Source organism: Petromyzon marinus, chromosome 61, assembly GCF_048934315.1.
Source record: "Petromyzon marinus isolate PM22_M1 ecotype Great Lakes invasive population chromosome 61, UKy_Petmar_22M1.pri1.0, whole genome shotgun sequence".
Lineage (NCBI taxonomy): Eukaryota > Metazoa > Chordata > Hyperoartia > Petromyzontiformes > Petromyzontidae > Petromyzon > Petromyzon marinus.
This window is the reverse complement of record NC_133727.1, coordinates 3,933,837-3,955,030: the sequence shown is the minus strand read 5'-3', so window position 1 is coordinate 3,955,030 and position 21,194 is coordinate 3,933,837. Positions and strand designations below refer to the sequence as shown.

At 51.7% G+C, this 21,194-nt stretch overlaps 1 protein-coding gene across 3 annotated transcripts; it reads left to right on the top strand.

Annotated features, from left to right (window-relative positions):
* Positions 1-2,596: 2,596 nt before the first annotated feature.
* Positions 2,597-20,289, top strand: BLOC1S6 (biogenesis of lysosomal organelles complex 1 subunit 6). 3 transcript variants are annotated; one of them, XM_032977044.2, is made up of 5 exons: positions 2,597-2,663; positions 10,274-10,765; positions 12,345-12,432; positions 13,214-13,300; positions 14,866-20,289. In XM_032977044.2, the coding sequence occupies exons 2-5, from the start codon at positions 10,284-10,286 to the stop codon at positions 14,983-14,985; spliced, it is 777 nt and encodes a 258-aa protein (XP_032832935.2). In that variant the 5' UTR covers positions 2,597-2,663; positions 10,274-10,283; the 3' UTR covers positions 14,986-20,289. The 3 variants fall into 3 exon arrangements, with proteins under 3 accessions (XP_032832935.2, XP_032832934.2, XP_075909583.1); XM_032977043.2 differs by lacking the exon at positions 2,597-2,663 and adding an exon at positions 7,020-7,139; XM_076053468.1 differs by lacking the exons at positions 2,597-2,663; positions 12,345-12,432; positions 14,866-20,289 and adding exons at positions 7,020-7,139; positions 12,487-12,594.
* The last annotated feature ends 905 nt before the right edge of the window (positions 20,290-21,194 follow it).

The window sequence follows — 21,194 nt, the reverse complement described above, 5'->3', positions numbered from 1 at the left end:
GGCCCAGGACCGGTTCAAATAATCGTCACCGGTGGTGGCCGTGAGCGGGAATCGAACTCGGGTCGCCGGGTTCGTAGCGGGGCGTGCTCACCACTACACTACTATGCGTGACGCTTCCACATGCGAGGGTCACGTGACAGATGTGACGTCACAGCTCACTTGCCGTGCAAAAAATAAATGTATTATTGAGCTCCCCCCCCCCCCCTAAAAAAAAAAAAAAGTGTATTTTTTTAATTTTTCCATGGTGTACAGTCTGGAAAGTACCCACATGGCAAATTTGCAGTTTGTTGCATGTCGCGAAGTACGCTAAACATGTTTTAAACAGACACACATATTCACAACTTTGCCTCATATATATGGAGAATTTGTTGTAATGCCTGCATGGCTTCCTGCAGGTACAATGTTGTTTTTTATCTCTCGAAACCACACAGCTCGTACTAAGTAAACCGGCTCAGCAGCATACCTGTCCCACCTGCTGCTAAGCGTTACACCGAGTTTCCCATGCAGCGAATCAGAATATGCATTTGTATTGGAGGAATCCGGTGAGCTATGAAGCTCTTTCCATCCCAGACCGCGTGGATGATGAGCCATACCTGACCGCGCAGAGATGGCAACGATGGTTTGGGGATCAATGACCGGTCAATAATAATGCATCTCCTTCCGACAGCCGTCCTGTATAAACTACTGAACTTTATTTTATTTTACCAGTTAAGGCCCCACTACATATTCATATATTTTTTTAAAGCAACCTGGCTTCCATAAATGATCGCTCAACGAAGTGGGTTTGGCATCATCATCATCACGTGAACATTTATAGCAGAACCCAAATACTCGATACGCGTGACGTTGATTCTGAACGTGGAGGGGAAAGCGCGGAAAAATTCCACGCGACCACGGAAAGAGAGAGAGACACGCAAACTCCAAATATACAGCAGGCGTCAGGGTCGGGATCGAATCCACGACCTCCTGTACACCAGGCGAGGTAGTTAACATCTCACCACTGAGAGAGAGACGCAAACTCCAAATACACAGCAGCAGGCGTCAGGGTCAGGATCAGGATCGAACCCACGACCTCCTGTACACCAGGCGAGGTAGTTAACATCTCACAACGGGGGGAGAGAGAGAGACACGCAAACTCCAAATACATAGCAGCAGGCGTCAGGGTCAGGATCGAACCCACGACCTCCTGTACACCAGGCGAGGTAGTTAACATCTCACCACGGGGAGAGAGAGACACGCAAACTCCAAATACACAGCAGCAGGCGTCAAGGGTCGGGATCGAATCCACGACCTCCTGTGTACCGGGCGAGGTAGTTAACATCTCACCACAGAGAGAGAGAGACACACAAACTCCAAATATACAGCAGCAGGCGTCAAGGGTCGGGATCGAACCCACGATCTCCTGTGTACCGGGCGAGGTAGTTAACATCTCACCACGGGGAGAGAGAGACACGCAAACTCCAAATATACAGCAGCAGGCGTCAGGGTCAGGATCAAACCCACGACCTCCTGTACACCAGGCGAGGTAGTTAACATCTCGCCACGGGGAGAGAGAGACACGCATTTGCAAAGCCAGGGTCGCTTATGAAAGGGGGAATCTCTCCCCGAGGCACTAATCAGACTGTGGCGTTGCAGCGATTTATAATGTTAACGGCTTAACATGTTACCTTCATTAGGCAGTTCACGTTAAAATAATCATTATGGGTTTTTTTACATGTAAAACACAACAAAACTATTTCTATAAAAAAAATTTAACAAAAAATTATTGCAAAAATTATTTCTTCATCTCCGGCTGCTTTGGTGAGAAAATTCTGTTCGTGTTTGTTGGGGCGATGCCCCCAGCGCCCCCTGGTGGAAACAACGGCGTCTGCAGAGCGGGGAACTTGGGCAGTCGGGGTCGTGACTGAGCGCGCTAACCGCTGCGCCACCACTCCCCCAACCCCCCAATTGCCCCCACTCCCCCCCAACCCCCTCCCACTCCCCCCCAACCCCTCCCCCCCAACCCCCTCCTACTTCCCCCCAATCCCCTCCCACTCCCCCCAACCCCCTCCCACTCCCCCCCGACCCCCTCCCCCCCAACCCCCTCCCCCCCAACCCACTCCCCCCCAACCCCCTCCCACTCCCCCCCAACCCCCTCCCACTCCCCTCCGACCCCCTCCCCCCCAACCCCCTCCCACTCCCCCCCAACCCCCTCGCACTCCCCCCAACCCCCTCCCACTCTCCCCCAACCCCTCCCCCCCAACCCCCTCCCACTCCCCCCCAACCCCCTCCCACTCCCCCCCAACCCCCTCCCACTCCCCCCCAACCCCCTCCCACTCTCCCCCAACCCCTCCCCCCCAACCCCCTCCCACTCCCCCCCAACCCCCTCCCACTCCCCCCCAACCCCCTCCCACTCCCCTCCGACCCCCTCCCCCCCAACCCCCTCCCACTCCCCCCCAACCCCCTCCCACTCCCCCCCAACCCCCTCCCACTCTCCCCCAACCCCTCCCCCCCAACCCACTCCCCCCCAACCCCCTCCCACTCCCCCTCCCAGTGGTGGTTTTCTTGTCAACGCCGTACCCAGGCGTCGTGGACGAGCCCAGCATCTACACCCGCCCCAGCATCCACCACGAGGGAGGGACGTTTCCCCCGAAAATGCCATGACCCCTGACCGCGTGTACTCGGTGAGATGGTGGGGGGGGGGGGGCACCCAGGGCAACTTCATGCACGGGGTGGGTTGGCATGGCCTCGCGTCAGGGGTGGGTTGGCATGGCCTCGTGTCAGGGTGTGGGTGGCATGGCCTCGTGTCAGGGGTGGGTGGCATGGCCTCGTGTCAGGGGTGGGTTGGCATGGCCTCGTGTCAAGGGTGGGTTGGCATGGCCTCGTGTCAGGGGTGGGTTGGCATGGCCTCGCGTCAGGGTGTGGGTGCCATGGCCTCGTGTCAGGGTGTGGGTGGCATGGCCACGCGTCAGGGTGTGGGTTGGCATGGCCTCGTGTCAGGGTGTGGGTTGGCATGGCCTCGTGTCAGGGGTGGGTTGGCATGGCCTCGCGTCAGGGGTGGGTTGGCATGGCCTCGCGTCAGGGGTGGGTTGGCATGGCCTCGCGTCAGGGGTGGGTTGGCATGGCCTCGCGTCTGGGGTGGGTTGGCATGGCCTCGTGTCAGGGTGTGGGTTGGCATGGCCTCGCGTCAGGGGTGGGTGGCATGGCCTCGCGTCAGGGGTGGGTTGGCATGGCCACGCGTCAGGGTGTGGGTGGCATGGCCTCGCGTCAGGGGTGGGTTGGCATGGCCTCGTGTCAGGGTGTGGGTTGGCATGGCCACGCGTCAGGGTGTGGGTGGCATGGCCTCGTGTCAGGGGTGGGTTGGCATGGCCTCGTGTCAGGGTGTGGGTGGCATGGCCTCGTGTCAGGGGTGGGTTGGCATGGCCTCGTGTCAGGGTGTGGGTTGGCATGGCCACGCGTCAGGGTGTGGGTGGCATGGCCTCGCGTCAGGGGTGGGACCCCTACGGCTCCTCGTCCGCATGCCGCTCTTTGGCTTCCCAAACTCTGCGGACCTTTGGCTGCCCCCCTTGTTGGGCAGTCGTTTTATTGTTGTTGTTGAAAAACAATCCGCATCCCACCCTCGCCCCCGTAAATATTAAATGTAATTTAACGTCAAGATAATTGGTTAAATATGGCATGGAATGGGTCACTGTGGAATGTCTTGTTGACGGCAAAATGCACGACAGTCAAACTGTGTTGTTAAAGATTAACTCGGGGGGGGGGGGGGCGATATAAACTAAATAGACGAAGTTTGTTCCACCACCCAAATTGTTTATTGAAGTCAGAATGTATGTTGTCACCCGCTTGTATACCTGCTTTGGAGAGCGGTAGCGTAGCAGTTAGCGCGCTGCGCTACGAACCTGGCGACCCAGGTTCGATTCCCTCTCACGGCCAACACCACCAGTGACGATTATTATCTGAACCGGTCCTGGGCCTCCCCTAGGTCGACTCAGCCTCAAATGAGTACCTGGTGCGATGTGTAAACATCACCACTGGGGAGACAAAGGTGGCTGGGCGTGGCGTTGGCCACCCACCCCCTCGTGTGCTGTGGGGGCCTTCATAGGTGCTCGCTAACAGCACTTGCCCCAGCAGGCTATACGGGGGGATCTTTGCCTTTGTTTACCTGCTAAGTTTTTTACGTCAAAGATTGAAAAAAAAACAAAGAAACAACTCTTCTTCTTCTTCTTTCTTGCCTATAAAAGGTTACCGACCGCTGACCTCTCGGTAGCGCGTTCGCCGCTTGACGCGGAGGTTCGAAGTCTGCGGATAAGCCAGCGGCCGTCGCTGGCCCGCCACTCTCGCCGAGTGTAGCCACCGTGGCGATAGCCAAACGCCGCCTGTTCTACGGCGGACGTTAAAGATTCCCGTGACGTCGCTTCGCAAGAGGAAGCCGGCCCATTGTCCGCGCCACGGTCACGATCAGCACGCCCGGCTACGTACGGTGCGAAAGAAGTTCAACCGCAGGAGGAGTTTGACTTTTATATTTGGGGCCGGGGGGCAGGGGTTCGCTTTGTCCCTCACATTATGAATCGCGGGTGCACGTAATTATTTATCGTTTTAGACAGCAAACGACTGAAAACTAATTAATAACAGTGGAAGATGCAACTCGCTGGCTGTGGGTCCTTCACAGCCAGTGAGTGGCAGCAGTAGCTCTTTGCGGGAGGCCACCGTGTGGCAAACAGAGGGTCCTTAAATCATTATCAAATAGAGCAAGTCAAGATCTATACGTATCTTGGGGTCATCCTGGCTTCAAAACTGAAATTTGAAGATCACATTGATTATATTGGTAAAAAGACAAAAATAAAAATTGGTTTTCTGCATCGACACAAGCACTGCTTCCCCCCAATGTTCCGTTTGGAATTGATAAAAGCTACCATACTGCCTCTAGTAATAGGTTTTACCCTTTTAACTGGCACAAAAAACTGACACCTTTATTCAAGGCATCATGTTTGCAATAACCACAACACAAGCAGTCAAATGCAAACAAAAGAGACAACTCTTGTTGCTGGCAAAGGAGGTCTCATAATGTAAATATACTGCCTCTACTTGACTACTGTGATATCGTGTATAAATCAGCCCCAAGTACTGTACTGAAGAAGCTTGATTCCATCTATCACTCGGCCTTAAGATTGGCATTGAACTGCCCATATAGGACTCACCACTGTGATCTCTACATTGGGTCAAACTTAACATCTCTTAATGTACGACGGCTTGTGCACCAGATCTTATTTATTCACTATGTACTTACATAAAAAAAATCCGCAGACTACCTGCTGGATCTCCTCTCTGTTTCAAAGAACAAATTTGACCTCAGGTCTTCGCTCATTTACCAGCTTCACATTCCCTTTGCCTACAAAAACGGGAGGAAGGGCCTTTGCTATTGATGCCCCCAGGGTCTGGAATGCTATTGCCAATACACTGCAACTTAAATCACTACCTATGAGATCTTCACTCAAAACTGCTCTAGAGGAGTTGTACACCCCTAGCTGTCACTGCTGTTCATTGGCGCAAAATAAAATAAAATGTTTCGCTCCGGATAACGCTGCAAAGTATTATCTGTATTTTGATTTAGCGTGCTGATCTTAAAGGTGCATTGAAAAATTTGATACTCCGACTGATGGTTCTGTTGTTGTGGAGTAACTCATGCAGCCAGCTATGGCTCTAGGATTTGTTATTTATGTAGTTTATTGTAAAAATTTCGGTCACAGTCCCTGTGATCACTGTTACGTTGCATTTATGGCTTCATTTTTTGGTGATTTCGAAAACGTTTTTTGATTGGACATGTTTGTTTTGTTGTAGTACGGAGTTAGACTGATGGCCTTAATCTAAGTTTTCTTGTGGTTGTTGTTGTTGTTTGACTTGCATCCCACTGGGATTTTTTTGCACATAGCGTTGGTGTACGGTGCTATTTCAGGAATATTTTGATGTGTTTTTTCATGCACTTTCTGTTTGCACAGTCACATAGTCACTTTAAGATGTTTTTCTTGTTCGTGTTTTTGTTTTTTGTTTGTTGTGGTTGCACCCGATTCAAGAGCCGAATGGCTCACAGGGCTATACCAAAATAAATAAACTGAAACTCCCCCCCAACCCCTCCCACTCCCCCTCCAACCCCCCCCAACCCCCTCCCACTCCCCCCCTCCCACTCCCCCTCCAACCCCCCCCCAACCCCTCCCACTTCCCCCCCCCCAACCTCTCCCACTCCCCCCCCCCAACCCTCTCCCACTCCCCCCCAACCCTCCCACTCCCCCCCCCCAACTTCTCCCCTCCCAACCCCTCCCACTCCCCCCCCAACCCCCTCCCACTCCCCCCCCAACCCCCTCCCACTCCCCCCCCAACCCCCTCCCACTCCCCCCAACCCCCTCCCACTCCCCCCCTCCCACTCCCCCTCCAACCCCCCCCCAACCCCTCCCACTTCCCCCCCCCCAACCTCTCCCACTCCCCCCCCCAACCCTCTCCCACTCCCCCCCAACCCTCCCACTCCCCCCCCCCCAACTTCTCCCCTCCCAACCCCTCCCACTCCCCCCCCAACCCCCTCCCACTCCCCCCCCAACCCCCTCCCACTCCCCCCCCAACCCCCTCCCACTCCCCCCAACCCCCTCCCACTCCCCCCCAACCTCTCCCCTCCCAACTCCTCCCACTCCCCCCCCAACCCTCTCACTCCCCCCCAACCCCCTCCCCACTCTCCCCATCCCCTCCAACTCCCCACCCAACCCCTCCCACTCCCCCACTCCCTCCCCCAACCCCTCCCACTCCACCCCCCCTTCCCACTCCCCTCTCAAATCCTCCCACTCCCCCCCAACCCCTCCCACTCCCCTCTCAACTCCTCCCACTCCCCCACTGTTCGCGTGCTCAGCCACGACCCCCCCCCCACAACCACCCCCTCCCCCCCCCCAAATCGCTCCACCCGAACGTCACCGCGTGACGAAAAAACTCTCGCGGCGGCCATCTTTGTAAGGGTAAACAAACTCGCTCCACCAATCGCGAACCCAGGAGGAGGGGGGGGGGGGACGCGTGACGTCACATCCTCCCCCCTGACCAATATGGCCGCCGCGACGTCACCCGCGTAACCGGATGCCGCGGGGCTCAGGATCAGCTGATGGTCTCTCCGCTCAGGGCTGAAGGTGGCTTTAACATTATTTAGTTTTTATCCGTTAACGTTTCACGTTAGCGTGCAATACTTTTCGTTTTTAAAAACCGAGGTTCGATTATACATTAAATTTGGGTGGGTGGGTGGGGGGGGCAGGGCAAAAATGTAAATATCACACGATGTTTACATTTGCTCGTATCGGCTATGAAGTAGAAGGCTCGTCGCTCGAAACGTCGTCTGTGATTTTTTTTTGGTGGCGGCGGCGTCGTTATTGCGATATCTGCGCAACATCGCTGCGCGTGATTAAGCTGTACGTTAGGGTACGGCTGTAACGTTGTGTAAAGACGGTGGTCCAGACCCCTCTTGAGCGTAATCTTACATATATATTTAATAAATTAAGGTTAATTTCTAAACATAAATAAATATGCAGCGTAGCAAAAACTAAATGTTCGGGGTCGATTATTTTAATCTGGGGGGGGGGAGGGTCACAAGACTTCTGGACCGCCGCGTACCGCCAATTTTAGCTACGCGTTTAAGCGCTTAAAAGCGGTCAATTGTGTAAGTTTGCTTCTTCATACGCTCCGATCGCAGTCTCCGTGGGCTGGCGCCTGGTCAAATCAACCTATGTTTGTTTGAACGTTCACCCACAGGTAGCGTGTCCACGTGGTTAGCGCGGTTTTACCTCATTCATTGCAAAACTTTAAATCGAAATCATTGCAAAAACGTTTCCGTTTGGTGTTGAGAACATCTTGACAACAACTCCTGTTTTTGTTTTGCCAGAAAGTGTCAAACCAATTCTCACACTGGCGTAGGAACCTCCTGGTTACACCACCACCACCACCAGCCCACAGGGGATTATTGTGTCTGTCCGTCCGTCGTGCATCCAAAAATGGGAGGGGTGGGGAGGGAGGGGCTGGGTGGGGAGTGGGAGGGGTGGGGCTGGGTGGGGAGGGGCTGCTCACCCCGTGGTGCCCTTATAAAACTCAACGTTTAACCTACTCACGCTGGCTTGTGCCCGTCCCTCACAGTCGGGCATATTGTGCTGAACACACCACGTGGTGGTGCCGTTGACCCTGCCCATTGACCGAGCAACCCAACGTTCCTTACTAGCTCCCTCCGCAGGAGAATGTGTTTATTTTGTATACTTTGATACTGGGGGAAAAAGCCGCTCAACCCCGAGCTATGAATGCCCTGATAGTGGCATTGCCCCTGTACTGTTCGCCTTTTCGTGTTGTTCTCTGGTCCAACACTGGTGGTGAGACCTGTCCCTAAAGAAGGCAGTCTCTGCTGTAGACCAATCAGTTTCAAAGACAATGCCCATATATTATCACATGTTTTGTTTAACGCGTAGACTTTCACGACCGATATTATGAAGATCACGTTTTGTTTGCATGTTCACAAGTACCGTCTGGTGAATAAAGTAACATGATTCGTTAAGGCCTCGACACAGAGACGTCTTTCTGTTTGTCTATGTTGTGTGTGTCTCTCTCTGTTTGTGTCTTTGTGTGAGTCTCTCTCTGCTTGTGTGTCTGTGTATCTCTCTGTTTGTCTCTATGTGAGTCTCTCTCTGCTTGTGTGTCTATGTTGTGTGTCTCTCTCTGTGTCTCTGTGTGAGTCTCTGCTTGTGTGTCTGTGTGTCTATGTTGTGTGTGTCTCTCTCTGTGTGAGTCTCTGCTTGTGTGTCTATGTTGTGTCTCTCTGTGTCTCTGTGTGAGTCTCTCTCTGCTTGTGTGTCTGTGTGTCTCTCTGTGTCTCTCTCTGTTTGTCTCTGTGAGTCTCTCTCTGCTTGTGTGTCTTTCTGTGTGTCTCTGTGTTGTCTCTCTGCTTGTGTGTCTATCTGTGTATCTATGTGTCTCTCTGTGTGTCTCTGTGTTAGTCTCTCTGCTTGTGTGTCTCTGTGTGAGTCTCTCTCTGCTTGTGTGTCTGTTGTGTGTCTCTTTATCTCTGTGTCTCTGTGTGAGTCTCTCTCTGCTTGTGTGTCTGTCTGTGTGTCTCCGTGTCTGTGTTTTGTCTCTCTCAAATTTATCAATCTTTGGAAGAACGTAATCAACCAGGTGGGGTGTTGACTGTTGTGTTGGCCGACTCTCTGTGCTGTATTGCATTATAATTCCAAGTTTACCAGGTTTGTTTTCTCATTCATTTGTACCCGCTGATAGTTGCTTGTGTCGCAATCGAAACGTGGTATTCTATTATTAATTTAATTTCTTTCCACGTGGCTTTACCGAAAGAACCAAAGAGTATATAATTGGTTCTTTCGGTAAAGTCACGTAGAAGGGAAACAATAAAATAATAACACTAAGTGACTTTACCGAAAGAACCAAGAATATGAATCCCTGCAGTCACGACAGCTTTAAATCAAAATTTAACCAAAGAGTAGTTTATATGTTTTGGTGTTTGAACGTCTTAACACAACAGTTTTATTGGCAGGAACAAATACAACAACTTTTCTTATACCTTTTTTCATGAGCTTTGATACTGGAAAAAAGGGCCCCGATTTTGACTTTGCTTACCCCGCGTCCCTGCCGGACATGTCGTGTGGATAAAGAGCTTCAAAGCTTATTGGATTCCTCCTGCAGTTAACCAAAATAAAGACTCCGATACCACTGAGCTACGTAAGCTGCTCTTTTGGCTAACACAAATGATAGCTCAACGAAGTTGGACTTATTATCATCATCACGTGGACATTTATGGCAACCACATTGCTCTAAACGCCTGACGTTGAGGGAAAAATCGGAGGACCCGGAGAAAAATCCACACGACAATGGGGATAGAGAGAGACGCAAACTCCAAATGTACAGCAGCAGGCGTCAGGGTCGGGATCGAACCCACGACCTCCTGTATACCAGGCAAGGTAGTTAACATCTCACCACGGAGAGAGAGAGACACGCAAACTCCAAATATACAGCAGGCGTCAGGGTCGGGATCAAACCCACGACCTCCTGTATACCAGGCGAGGTAGTTAACATCTCACCACGGAGAGAGAGAGAGAGACATGGAAACTCCAAATATACAGCAGGCGTCAGGGTCGGGATCGAACCCACGACCTCCTGTATACCAGGCGAGGCAGTCAACATCTCCTAGCCACCGTGGTGCGCTGTCTAAATAAATTACGTCAGTAACGGAATAACAAATCTCAACGCAGGCGATGGGTTATCTCTGTGAATTCAGTTCCACAGGTATGGCTGAAGCCACCGGAATTCCAGCCCTTGACGGCGTTCGTCGGCAGAACGACTCTGGGGATGTTACCGGCGGCGGCGGCGGCGGCGGCCGTGTTGGTGGTGACGATGGCGGTGAAGGTGCGGTAGATCTCACCGGCGAAGGCGACGGCTGTGACGAAGCGACCGCAACACGAGCTCACGGTGACGGCGCCGGTTTGGAAGACCCTCCCGGCGACGCCGGTGCCGCCACCGCCGACGGTCCGGGCGGTCCTGACGGCGACGGACGTCTCGCCGCCGCCGCCGCCGCCCACTCGCAGGCTCCGGAGTCTCGCCGCCACCGCCGCGGCAGCGCCGGCAACGCCGACGCCGGCGGCACCGGCGAAAACGGCGGCGGCGAAGCGTCCGACGCGGCGTCGCGGGCCGTGGAGCTGTTGACGCAGGGGTTGGTGTCTCACTACCTTCCCGACCTGCAGCGAGCGGGAAGGTCGCTGTCCGAGCTCACGTGAGTGAGCGAGCGAGCGAGCGAGTGCGAGCGTCCTGGACACCGGGCGGGGATTGGAGGTTTTAATTCGTGCTGTGGGAATCCGAAGAGCTACAAAGCTCTTTTTTTATTTTTTTATTAACAGTTATCGTGAAGCGGGGGTGGGGCCGGTAGCGGGTGGGGAAGGCGGTCAATACCGTCGCACCGCGTGGATTGCTAGCGACGACGCGGCTGCGAGTGGAGCGTTGTTGAGTTAATAATCAGGGGCAGAGCTACGTGGGAAGGAAGGCCACGATAGCCGGCGTCCTTTAGAAAAGACACGTCTCATGAAGAGACATCGACTCGCATTGCACACAGACTAACATTTCTCTTAGACCAACATTGTCCATAGACTAACATTGCATATAGACTAACATTGCACATAGACTAACATTGTCCATAGACTAACATTGCCCATAGGCTAACATTGCCCATAAACTGAGATTGTCCATAGACTAACATTGCCCATAGACTAACATTGCCCATAGACTAACATTGCCCATAGACTGACATTGCACATAGATTATAATTGTCCATAGACTAACATTGCCCATAGACTAACATTGTCCATAGGCTAACATTGCCCATACACTAACATTGCACATAGACTAACATTGCACATAGACTAACATTGCACATAGACTATAATTGTCCATAGACTAACATTGCCCATAGACTAACATTGCCCATAGACTATAATTGTCCATAGACTAACATTGCCCATAGACTAACATTGCCCATAGACTATAATTGTCCATAGACTAACATTACCCATAGACTAACATTGCCCATAGACTAACATTGCCCATAGACTAACATTGCACATAGACTAACATTGCACATAGACTATAATTGTCCATAGACTAACATTGCCCATAGACTAACATTGCCCATAGACTATAATTGTCCATAGACTAACATTGCCCATAGACTAACATTGCCCATAGACTATAATTGTCCATAGACTAACATTACCCATAGACTAACATTGCCCATAGACTAACATTGCCCATAGACTAACATTGCCCATATACTAACATTGCCCATAGACTAACATTGCCCATAGGGTAACATTGCCAACAGAACAACATTGCACGTAGACTAACATTTAACACGTAGAAGGGCTTTCGTGACCAATATTATCCATAAGAGGTTTTTTTTTTGTTGGTTCTCTCACGTTACTAAAAACGTGTCGCCTGATGATTCTGGTTGTAATCAGTAGTAACGTGCCAATTAGTAGTAACGAATTGGCACGTTTTGAGCACGTGACAAACCCCTTACCAACCGGCTGTGTCGGGTGGCGGCGGGCTTAACGACGCGGCATTTATTTTAAACGCGATCTAGCCGGAGACAGAGAGAGAGAGAGAGAGGAAAAAAAAACAACCTCTTATGGGTAGTCTGTGACGTTTCACACGGACTCACGTTGCAGCACACAGAGCTCGCAGGGTGCGGCGCGTGATGCGAGTCTGTGTACGGCACGGCTTGCCACCGCGACCCCCCCCGTGCGTGTGCGGGACCTTGTCTTCTTCCCTTGCCCGTGACGGCTTTCGTCTGCGGCCAGGAAAACTCAGATGGTGGTGATGGACACCCTTGACCAGGAGAACGGCAAACTGCGCGAATGCCAAGCTGCCACGGCCTTCAGCACACTGGTAAGTTGAGAAAAAAAGGGGGCGTTTTGAGGTTTGTTTTTTTTTCCCCGATAGGGTTGGCCGCCATGAGTGTCCGCGTGACGATGAGCCGCTTTGTGGAGCTGTCCTTCGTGGCCTGGTCGCTGTTGAAAAAGAAGCCGATGGCTCAGTGGGCCATACCCGGTAATGTAAAAAAATACTCTTTGGTTTTTTTTTCAGTAAAGTCACGTTGGTAAAATGAAATAAAACGAAACGACACAGATATTCTGCTGTGACTGTTCCACCTGAAGACGGAAGCTTGCGTTGCCTCCGAAACGTCGTGATTTAATCTAGTTGTTTTCTTGTATTTTGTTTTACCCACGTGACTTTACCGAAAAAACCAAAGAGTATGAATCCTTGCGTGTCACGAAAGCTTCAAATCGAGAATGAACGTAAAAAATAGTTTGTCGCTTAATTTTTTCGTGGTGATGATTTTCTTACCTTTCCCTATCCTTTGTAGTGTTCGTTCATTGTAAAAAAAAAAAATTGACCCCGTGGCCCCCCTTACTTGGACACCCGTGAAAAAAAAAGGCTCATTACGTCTCATCAGATCCCATCTGCGGTAAAAAACAACGGATTCCCATACCCCACCGAAGTTTCGCAATCGCGGACCGATGGGAATTTGGCGTCGACAGATCGGCGGTCATCGCCAGCGCCGTTAGCGTTCCGGCTCCGTTCGCGTAGTCACTGCCCACCACGCCCGCCCGCCCCCCCCCCCTCTCTGCCCCCCACCAACCACCCCCCACGCCTCCCTCGCCTCCAGTTTACAGAGGCGCGGATGTACCAGCAGAAGCTGGTGGCGGTGAGGAGAGACATGCTGGCCCTGCACGAGAAGACCACCAAGCTGAAGGTTCGTCACCCCCTCGGCCCTCCTCCTGCTGCACTCCTAGCGGTGGCGCGGTCGCCACTTGTCGCAGAGGCTCGCGGTTCTGATCGGGCAGGCCGCCCCGGTTAATTGAATGTTAACCACCTCGCCTGGTGTGCAGGAGGTCGTGGGTTCGATCCCGACCCTGACGCCTGCTGCTGTATATTTGGAGTCCGCGTGTCTCTCTCTCATCATCATCACGGTGGCTAGGAGATGTTAACTACCTCGCCAGGTGTGCAGGAGGTCGTGGATTCGATCCCGACCCTGACGCCATATATTATCAGAGTGTGTTTTTTTTTCTTTGCATTCTGACCACAAGCATTGTGGTTAATGCAGACGTGATTCCTTGTAAAAGGTTTGAGTTTGGTGCTTAACAACTTAACACAGCTGTTTTGTTGCCAGATGAAAGGGGAAAAACATATTCTCGTGTTTAGAGAGAATTTGGCTGCTGCCATACATTTCCACTTGATGATGACGATGATGATGAGCCACTTCGTTGATAGCCAGGTCGCTTCTGACAAACGAGCTGCGTAGCTCTGTGTGTCTTACCTGGTAAAATAAGAACTGGTTAAATCGCGAGTAATTGCCGCGGTAGTAACCATCGAAATACTCACGGCGGACACTAACGACCCCCTGGCGTCGTTCGTGTTCGTGCGCCGGCGTCACCGGTTAGAAATTGCCAAATGAGCGAGCGAGTGAGCCACCGGGCAAGTGAGCGAGTGAGCTACCAGGTGAGCGAGTGGGGTACCAGGTGAACGAGTGAGCGAGTGGGCTACCAGGTGAGCGAGTGAGCGAGTGAGCTACCAGGTGAGCGAGTGAGCGAGTGAGCGAGTGGGCTACCAGGTGAGCGAGTGGGCTACCAGGTGAACGAGTGAGCAAGTGGGCTACCAGGTGAGCGAGTGAGCGAGTGAGCCACCGGGCGAGTGAGCGAGTGAGCCACCGGGCGAGTGAGCGAGTGAGCCACCGGGCGAGTGAGCGAGTGAGCGAGTGAGCAAGTGGGCTACCAGGTGAGCGAGTGAGCGAGTGGGCTACCAGGTGAGCGAGTGAGCAAGTGAGCTACCAGGTGAGCGAGTGAGCGAGTGGGCTACCAGGTGAGCGAGTGAGCGAGTGGGCTACCAGGTGAGCGAGTGAGCAAGTGTGCTACCAGGTGAGCGAGTGAGCTACCAGGTGAGCGAGTGAGCAAGTAAGCGAGTGGGCTACCAGGTGAGCGAGTGAGCGAGTAAGCGAGTGGGCTACCAGGTGAGCGAGTGAGCAAGTGGACTACCAGGTGAGCGAGTGAGCGAGTGAACGAGTGGGCTACCAGGTGAGCGAGTGAGCGAGTGGGCTACAAGGTGAGCGAGTGAGCAAGTGGGCTAACAGGTGAGCGAGTAAATAAGTGAGCGAGTGAACCACCGGGTGAGCGAGCGAGCGATTGAACGACTAGGCGAGCGAGCAAGTGAGTGAGCGACGAGCAAGTAAATGAGCGACGAGCGAACGGTGAGCAAGCGGTGAGCGAGTTCGTTAACTGACGGTGCATCGGTCAGGCCCGCTAATTTGCCGAATGTTTGCAGAAGCGAGCGCTGCAGCTGCAGCAGCAGAAGCAGAAGGAAGCGCTGGAGCGGGAGCAGCAGAAGGAGCGAGAGATGGAGCGGGAGCGGCACCTGCTGGCGCGACCCGCCAAGCGTAGCTGACACGCCAGCTGATACGACCCCACCAAGTGTAGCTGACACGCCAGCTGATACGACCCCACCAAGTGTAGCTGACACGCCAGCTGATACGACCCCGCCAAGCGTAGCTGACACGCCAGCTGACACGACCCCACCAAGTGTAGCTGACACACCAGCTGACACGCCAGCTGACACGACCCCACCAAGTGTAGCTGACACATCAGCTGACACGACCCCACCAAGTGTAGCTGACACACCAGCTGACACGACCCCGCCAAGTGTAGCTGACACATCAGCTGACACGACCCCGCCAAGCGTACCTGACACACCAGCTGACACACCAGCTGACACGACCCCGCCAAGCGTAGCTGACACACCAGCTGACACGACCCCGCCAAGCGTACCTGACACACCAGCTGACACGACCCCGCCAAGCGTAGCTGACACACCAGCTGACACGACCCCGCCAAGCGTAGCTGACACGCCAGCTGACACGACCCCGCCAAGCGTAGCTGACACGCCAGCTGACACGACCCCGCCAAGCGTAGCTGACACGCCAGCTGACACGACCCCGCCAAGCGTAGCTGACACACCAGCTGACACACCAGCTGACACACCAGCTGACACGACCCCATCAAGCGTAGCTGACACACCAGCTGACACGACCCCACCAAGTGTAGCTGACACCAGCTGGCACGTGGAGGCTGTGTGTCAGTGTTGAGACTGTGTGTCAGTGTTGAGACTGTGTGTCAGTGTTGAGACTGTGTGTCAGTGTTGAGACTGTGTGTTAGTGTTGAGACTGTGTGTCAGCGTTGAGACTGTGTGTCAGTGTTGAGACTGTGTGTCAGTGTTGAGACTGTGTGTCAGTGTTGAGACTGTGTGTCAGTGTTGAGACTGTGTGTCAGTGTTGAGACTGTGTGTCAGTGTTGAGACTGTGTCAGTGTTGAGACTGTGTGTCAGTGTTGAGACTGTGTGTTAGTGTTGAGGCTGTGGGTCAGTGTTGAGACTGTGTGTCAGTGTTGAGACTGTGTCAGTGTTGAGACTGTGTGTCAGTGTTGAGACTGTGTGTCAGTGTTGAGACTGTGTCAGTGTTGAGACTGTGTGTTAGTGTTGAGACTGTGTGTCAGTGTTGAGACTGTGTGTCAGTGTTGAGACTGTGTCAGTGTTGAGACTGTGTGTCAGTGTTGAGACTGTGTCAGTGTTGAGACTGTGTGTCAGTGTTGAGACTGTGTGTCAGTGTTGAGGTTGTGGGTCAGTGTTGAGGCTGTGGGTCAGTGTTGAGACTGTGTGTCAGTGTTGAGACTGTGTGTCAGTGTTGAGACTGTGTGTCAGTGTTGAGACTGTGTGTCAGTGTTGAGACTGTGTGTTAGTGTTGAGACTGTGTCAGCATTGAGACTGTGTGTCAGTGTTGAGACTGTGTGTCAGTGTTGAGACTGTGTGTCAGTGTTGAGGCTGTGTGTCAGTGTTGAGACTGTGTCAGTGTTGAGATTGTGTGTTAGTGTTGAGGCCGTGTGTCAGTGTTGAGATTGTGTGTTAGTGTTGAGACTGTGTCAGTGTTGAGACTGTGTGTCAGTGTTGAGACTGTGGGTCAGTGTTGAGGCTGTGGGTCAGTGTCCAGGCTGTGGCCTAGTGTTGTAGTTACTGCACGCCAGTAACCTGTCCCGTATCTACAGAACGAGCGATTTATTTAGTGGCTTTTCAAGAGTAATAATTTAAAGCCTGCATAATTAATTTACCATTACAGAAGTACATTGAACATTGCGAATTATATTTGCTTAATTTAATTTGCACTTAACACGTGTTTTTATCCCTCCCCCCCCCTCCCCTCCCCAATTAATCGTTGTGTATATAACGCTAATAAATAATGTAAAGGCTTGCAACTAAACTTCTTCTTTTTTCAACAACGTGTCCCGCTGTGCGCAGCTGGAGTGTTTTGCAGCGGCGAAGGCCGCGGGGTTCACATCCCGGTTGGGGGGTTGTTGATTCACCCAACCAATCATCATCGCTCCCTCCCTCCCACCGGGGTCGATAAAACAGGTACCGCGTTGTGGGGGCGGAAGTCGACTTCTATTCTCGCGTACGGCAGCAATGTGGCGCAGGAGATCCCGCGCCAATGTTGCGGAGCTGCTGCCGCTGCTTCCGAGCGGAGAGAGAGTTCGTGTCGTGTCGCCGTTCCTCCTCCGTTGAAGGAGCGCACAGACCACAGCGGGTTTACTGTGTGGCCCATAGACTAAACATTGCCCATAGACTTGACTTGCATTGCTTTAGACTAAACATTGCCCATAGACTTTCATTGCACATAGACTTACATTGCCCATAGACTAAACATTGCCCATAGACTAACATTGTCCATAGACTAAACATTGCCCATAGACTCGCATTGTCCATAGACTAAACATTGCCCATAGACTTACATTGCATTTCGACTTGCATTGCTTTAGACTAAACATTGCCCATAGACTTTCATTGCACATAGACTAAACATTGCCCATAGACTAACATTGCACATAGACTAAACATTGCCCATAGACTAAACATTGCCCATAGACTAACATTGCCCATAGACTAAACATTGCCCATAGACGACATTGTCCATAGACTTACATTGCACATAGACTAACATTGTCCATAGACTTGACTTGCATTGCTTTAGACTAACATTGCCCATAGACTAAACATTGTCCATAGACTTACATTGCACATAGACTAAACATTGCCCATAGACTAACATTGTCCATAGACTAAACATTGGCCATAGACTCACATTGCCCATAGACTAACATTGTCCATAGACTAAACATTGCCCATAGACTAACATTGCATTTCGACTTGCATTGCTTTAGACTAAACATTGCCCATAGACTAAACATTGTCCATAAACTTACATTGCACATAGACTAAACATTGCCCATAGATTACATTGCCCATAGACTTACATTGTCCATAGACTAAACATTGCCCATAGACTTACATTGCACATAGACTAAACATTACCCATAGACTAACATTGCCCATAGATAAAACATTTCCCATAGACTTACATTGCATTTCGACTTGCATTGCTTTAGACTAAACATTGCCCGTAGACTTAACTTTAAATCTTGACTTAAAGCTTTCGTGACTTGCTAGAATTCATACCCTCTGGGTCTTTCGGTAAAGTCACGTAGGTATAAAAAATGAAATGAATTAAATCACGACGTTTCGGTTGCAACACAAGCGATCGAAACGACGTGATTTTATTTATTTTATTTTACACAAGCAATCAAAACGTCGCGATTTCATTTATTGTATACCCACGTGACTTTACCAAAAGAACCAAAGAGTATGGATCTTTCTGCAGTCACGAAAACTTCAAATCTAGATTAGATCACGCAGATAGGTTCAAAGAAAATAACAAAAACACAACTAAAAACTACGACGTTTCGATCGCAACACAAGCGTGATGACGAACGCTTAACTTTGTTCGTAGACTTTTATTATGCAGAGACTTACACTGCCCACAGACTGACACTACCCGTGAGTGGGTGAGTGTTGTGACCTGCAGTGTGGTGAGTGGGTGAGTGGGTGAGTGAGCAAGTGGGTGAGTGTTGTGACCTGCAGTATGGTGAGTGGGTGAGTGAGCGAGTGGGTGAGTGTTGTGACCTGCAGTATGGTGAGTGGGTGAGTGAGCGAGTGGGTGAGTGTTGTGCCCTGCAGTGTGGTGAGTGGGTGAGTGTGTTGTTGTGACCTGCAGTGTGGTGAGTGGGTGAGTGTTGTGACTTGCAGTGTGGTGAGTGAGCGAGTGGGTGAGTGTTGTGACCTGCAGTGTGGTGAGTGGGTGAGTGTTGTGACTTGCAGTGTGGTGATTGGGTGAGTTGTTGTGACCTGCAGTGTGGTGAGTGGGTGAGTGTTGTGACCTGCAGTATGGTGAGTGGGTGAGTTGTGACCTGCAGTGTGGTGAGTGAGCGAGTGGGTGAGTGTTGTGACCTGCAGTATGGTGAGTGGGTGAGTGTTGTGACGTGCAGTGTGGTGAGTGGGTGAGTGTTGTGACCTGCAGTATGGTGAGTGGGTGAGTGTTGTGACCTGCAGTGTGGTGAGTGAGCGAGTGGGTGAGTGGGTGAGTTGTTGTGACCTGCAGTGTGGTGAGTGAGCGAGTGTTGTGACCTGCAGCATGGTGAGTGGGTGAGTGTTGTGGCCTGCGGCGGTGGTGTTGGTGGAACACGGCGCGATGGATGAGACGGCACAGTCGGTGCCTCGATGACCAAGTCTGCGAGTGACGTTCACGTTGAGACGGTGACCACGTGACGGTGACCACGGCAGTAGCGGTGTGACGAGGGGGCGGCTGGCTGCCGAAAGCGAAATACCGGCTCATCAATAAAGCTGGCCGCTTTAATACCGTCAATTAAATATTAATAACATGTAATGCCGTCATTAAAATGCTTCTTTGAAGACGCTACGGGTGGCCCTGCACATAATGTATCCATTATAGATGACTGTAATGGTGCATAGCAGGTGCTATAGGCTACAGTGTCAGCATCAAGTGGGGAGCGGTGGCGCAGTGGTTAGCGCATTGCCCTACGAACCCCGGTTAACCCGAGTTTGATTCTCGCTCACGGCCACCAACACCGGTGACGATGATTATCTGAACCCCTAGATCGACTTGGCCTCAAACGAGTACCTGGCGCCAGGGATGTATTATCCAATAGGCCACAGTAGGCACTGTGCCTAGGGCATACTGACTCAGCCACCCACTCAGCCACCCACCCATTCACCCACCCACTCACCCACCCACTCACCCACCCACTCATCCACCCACTCATTCACCCACCCATTCACCCACCCACCCATTCACCCACCCATTCACCCACTCACCCACCCACTCATACACCCACCCACCCATTCACCCACTCATTCACCCAGCCACCCATTCACTCACTCACCCATCCACCCATTCACCCAACCCTCCACCCAATCACCCACTCACTCACGCACCCAATCACCCATTCACCCATCCACCAATTCACCCACCCATCCACTCATTCACCTACCACTCATTCACCCACCCACCCATTCACCCACCCACTCATACACCCACCCATCCACTCATTCACCCACCCACCCATTCACCCACCCACCCATTCACCCACCCACTCATACACCCACCCATCCACTGATTTACCCACTCATTCACCCACCCATTCACCCACCCACTCATCCACCCACCCATCCACTCATTCACCCACCCACTCATCCACCCACCCACTCACCCACCCACCCACTCACCCACACACCAGGGCCGAATTATCCAATATGCCACAGTACGCACGAAAATAAAAATCTTGACCCGTCTCTTTGTTGGTATGATTTTTAAAAAATGTAACCAAGATATCTTCTTGAAAAAAATATATTTGTATATACATACAGTGAGGGAAAAAAGTATTTGATTCCCTGCTGATTTTGTACGTTTGCCCACTGACAAAGAAATGATCAGTCTATAATTTTAATGGTAGGTTTATTTGAACAGTGAAAGACAGAATAACAACAAAATCCAGAAAAACACGTCAAAATTGTTAAAAATATATTTGCATTTTAATTTGGGAAATAAGTATTTGACCCCTCTGCAAAACATGACTTAGCACTTGGTGGCAAAACCCTTGTTGGCAATCACAGAGGTCAGACGTTTCTTGTAGTTGGCCACCAGGTCTGCACACATCTCAGGAGGGATTTTGTCCCACTCCTCTTTGCAGATCTTCTCCAAGTCATTAAGGTTTCGAGGCTGACGTTTGGCAACTCGAACGTTCAGCTCCCTCCACAGATTTTCAATGGGATTAAGGTCTGGAGACTGGCTAGGCCACTCCAGGACCTTAATGTGCTTCTTCTTGAGCCACTCCTTTGTTGCCTTGGCCGTGTATTTTGGGTCATTGTCATGCTGGAATACCCATCCACGACCCATTTTCAATGCCCTGGCTGAGGGAAGGAGGTTCTCACCCAAGATTTGACGGTACATGGTCCCGTCCATCGTCCCTTTGATGCGGTGAAGTTGTCCTGTCCCCTTAGCAGAAAACACCCCCAAAGCATAATGTTTCCACCTCCATGTTTGACGGTGGGAATGGTGTTCTTGGGGTCATAGGCAGCATTCCTCCTCCTACAAACACGGCGAGTTGAGTTGATGCCAAAGAGCTCCATTTTGGTCTCATCTGACCACAACACTTTCACCCAGTTGTCCTCTGAATTATTCAGATGTTCATTGGCAA

Excerpts from the sequence above, each read along its gene's own strand:
- BLOC1S6 (XM_032977044.2), top strand. The coding sequence starts at position 10,284 with ATGGCTGAAGCCACCGGAATTCCAGCCCTTGACGGCGTTCGTCGGCAG. Across the intron at positions 12,433-13,213 it reads CCACGGCCTTCAGCACACTG|TTTACAGAGGCGCGGATGTA; the intron begins GTAAGTTGAGAA and ends CCTCGCCTCCAG. Across the intron at positions 13,301-14,865 it reads AGAAGACCACCAAGCTGAAG|AAGCGAGCGCTGCAGCTGCA; the intron begins GTTCGTCACCCC and ends GAATGTTTGCAG.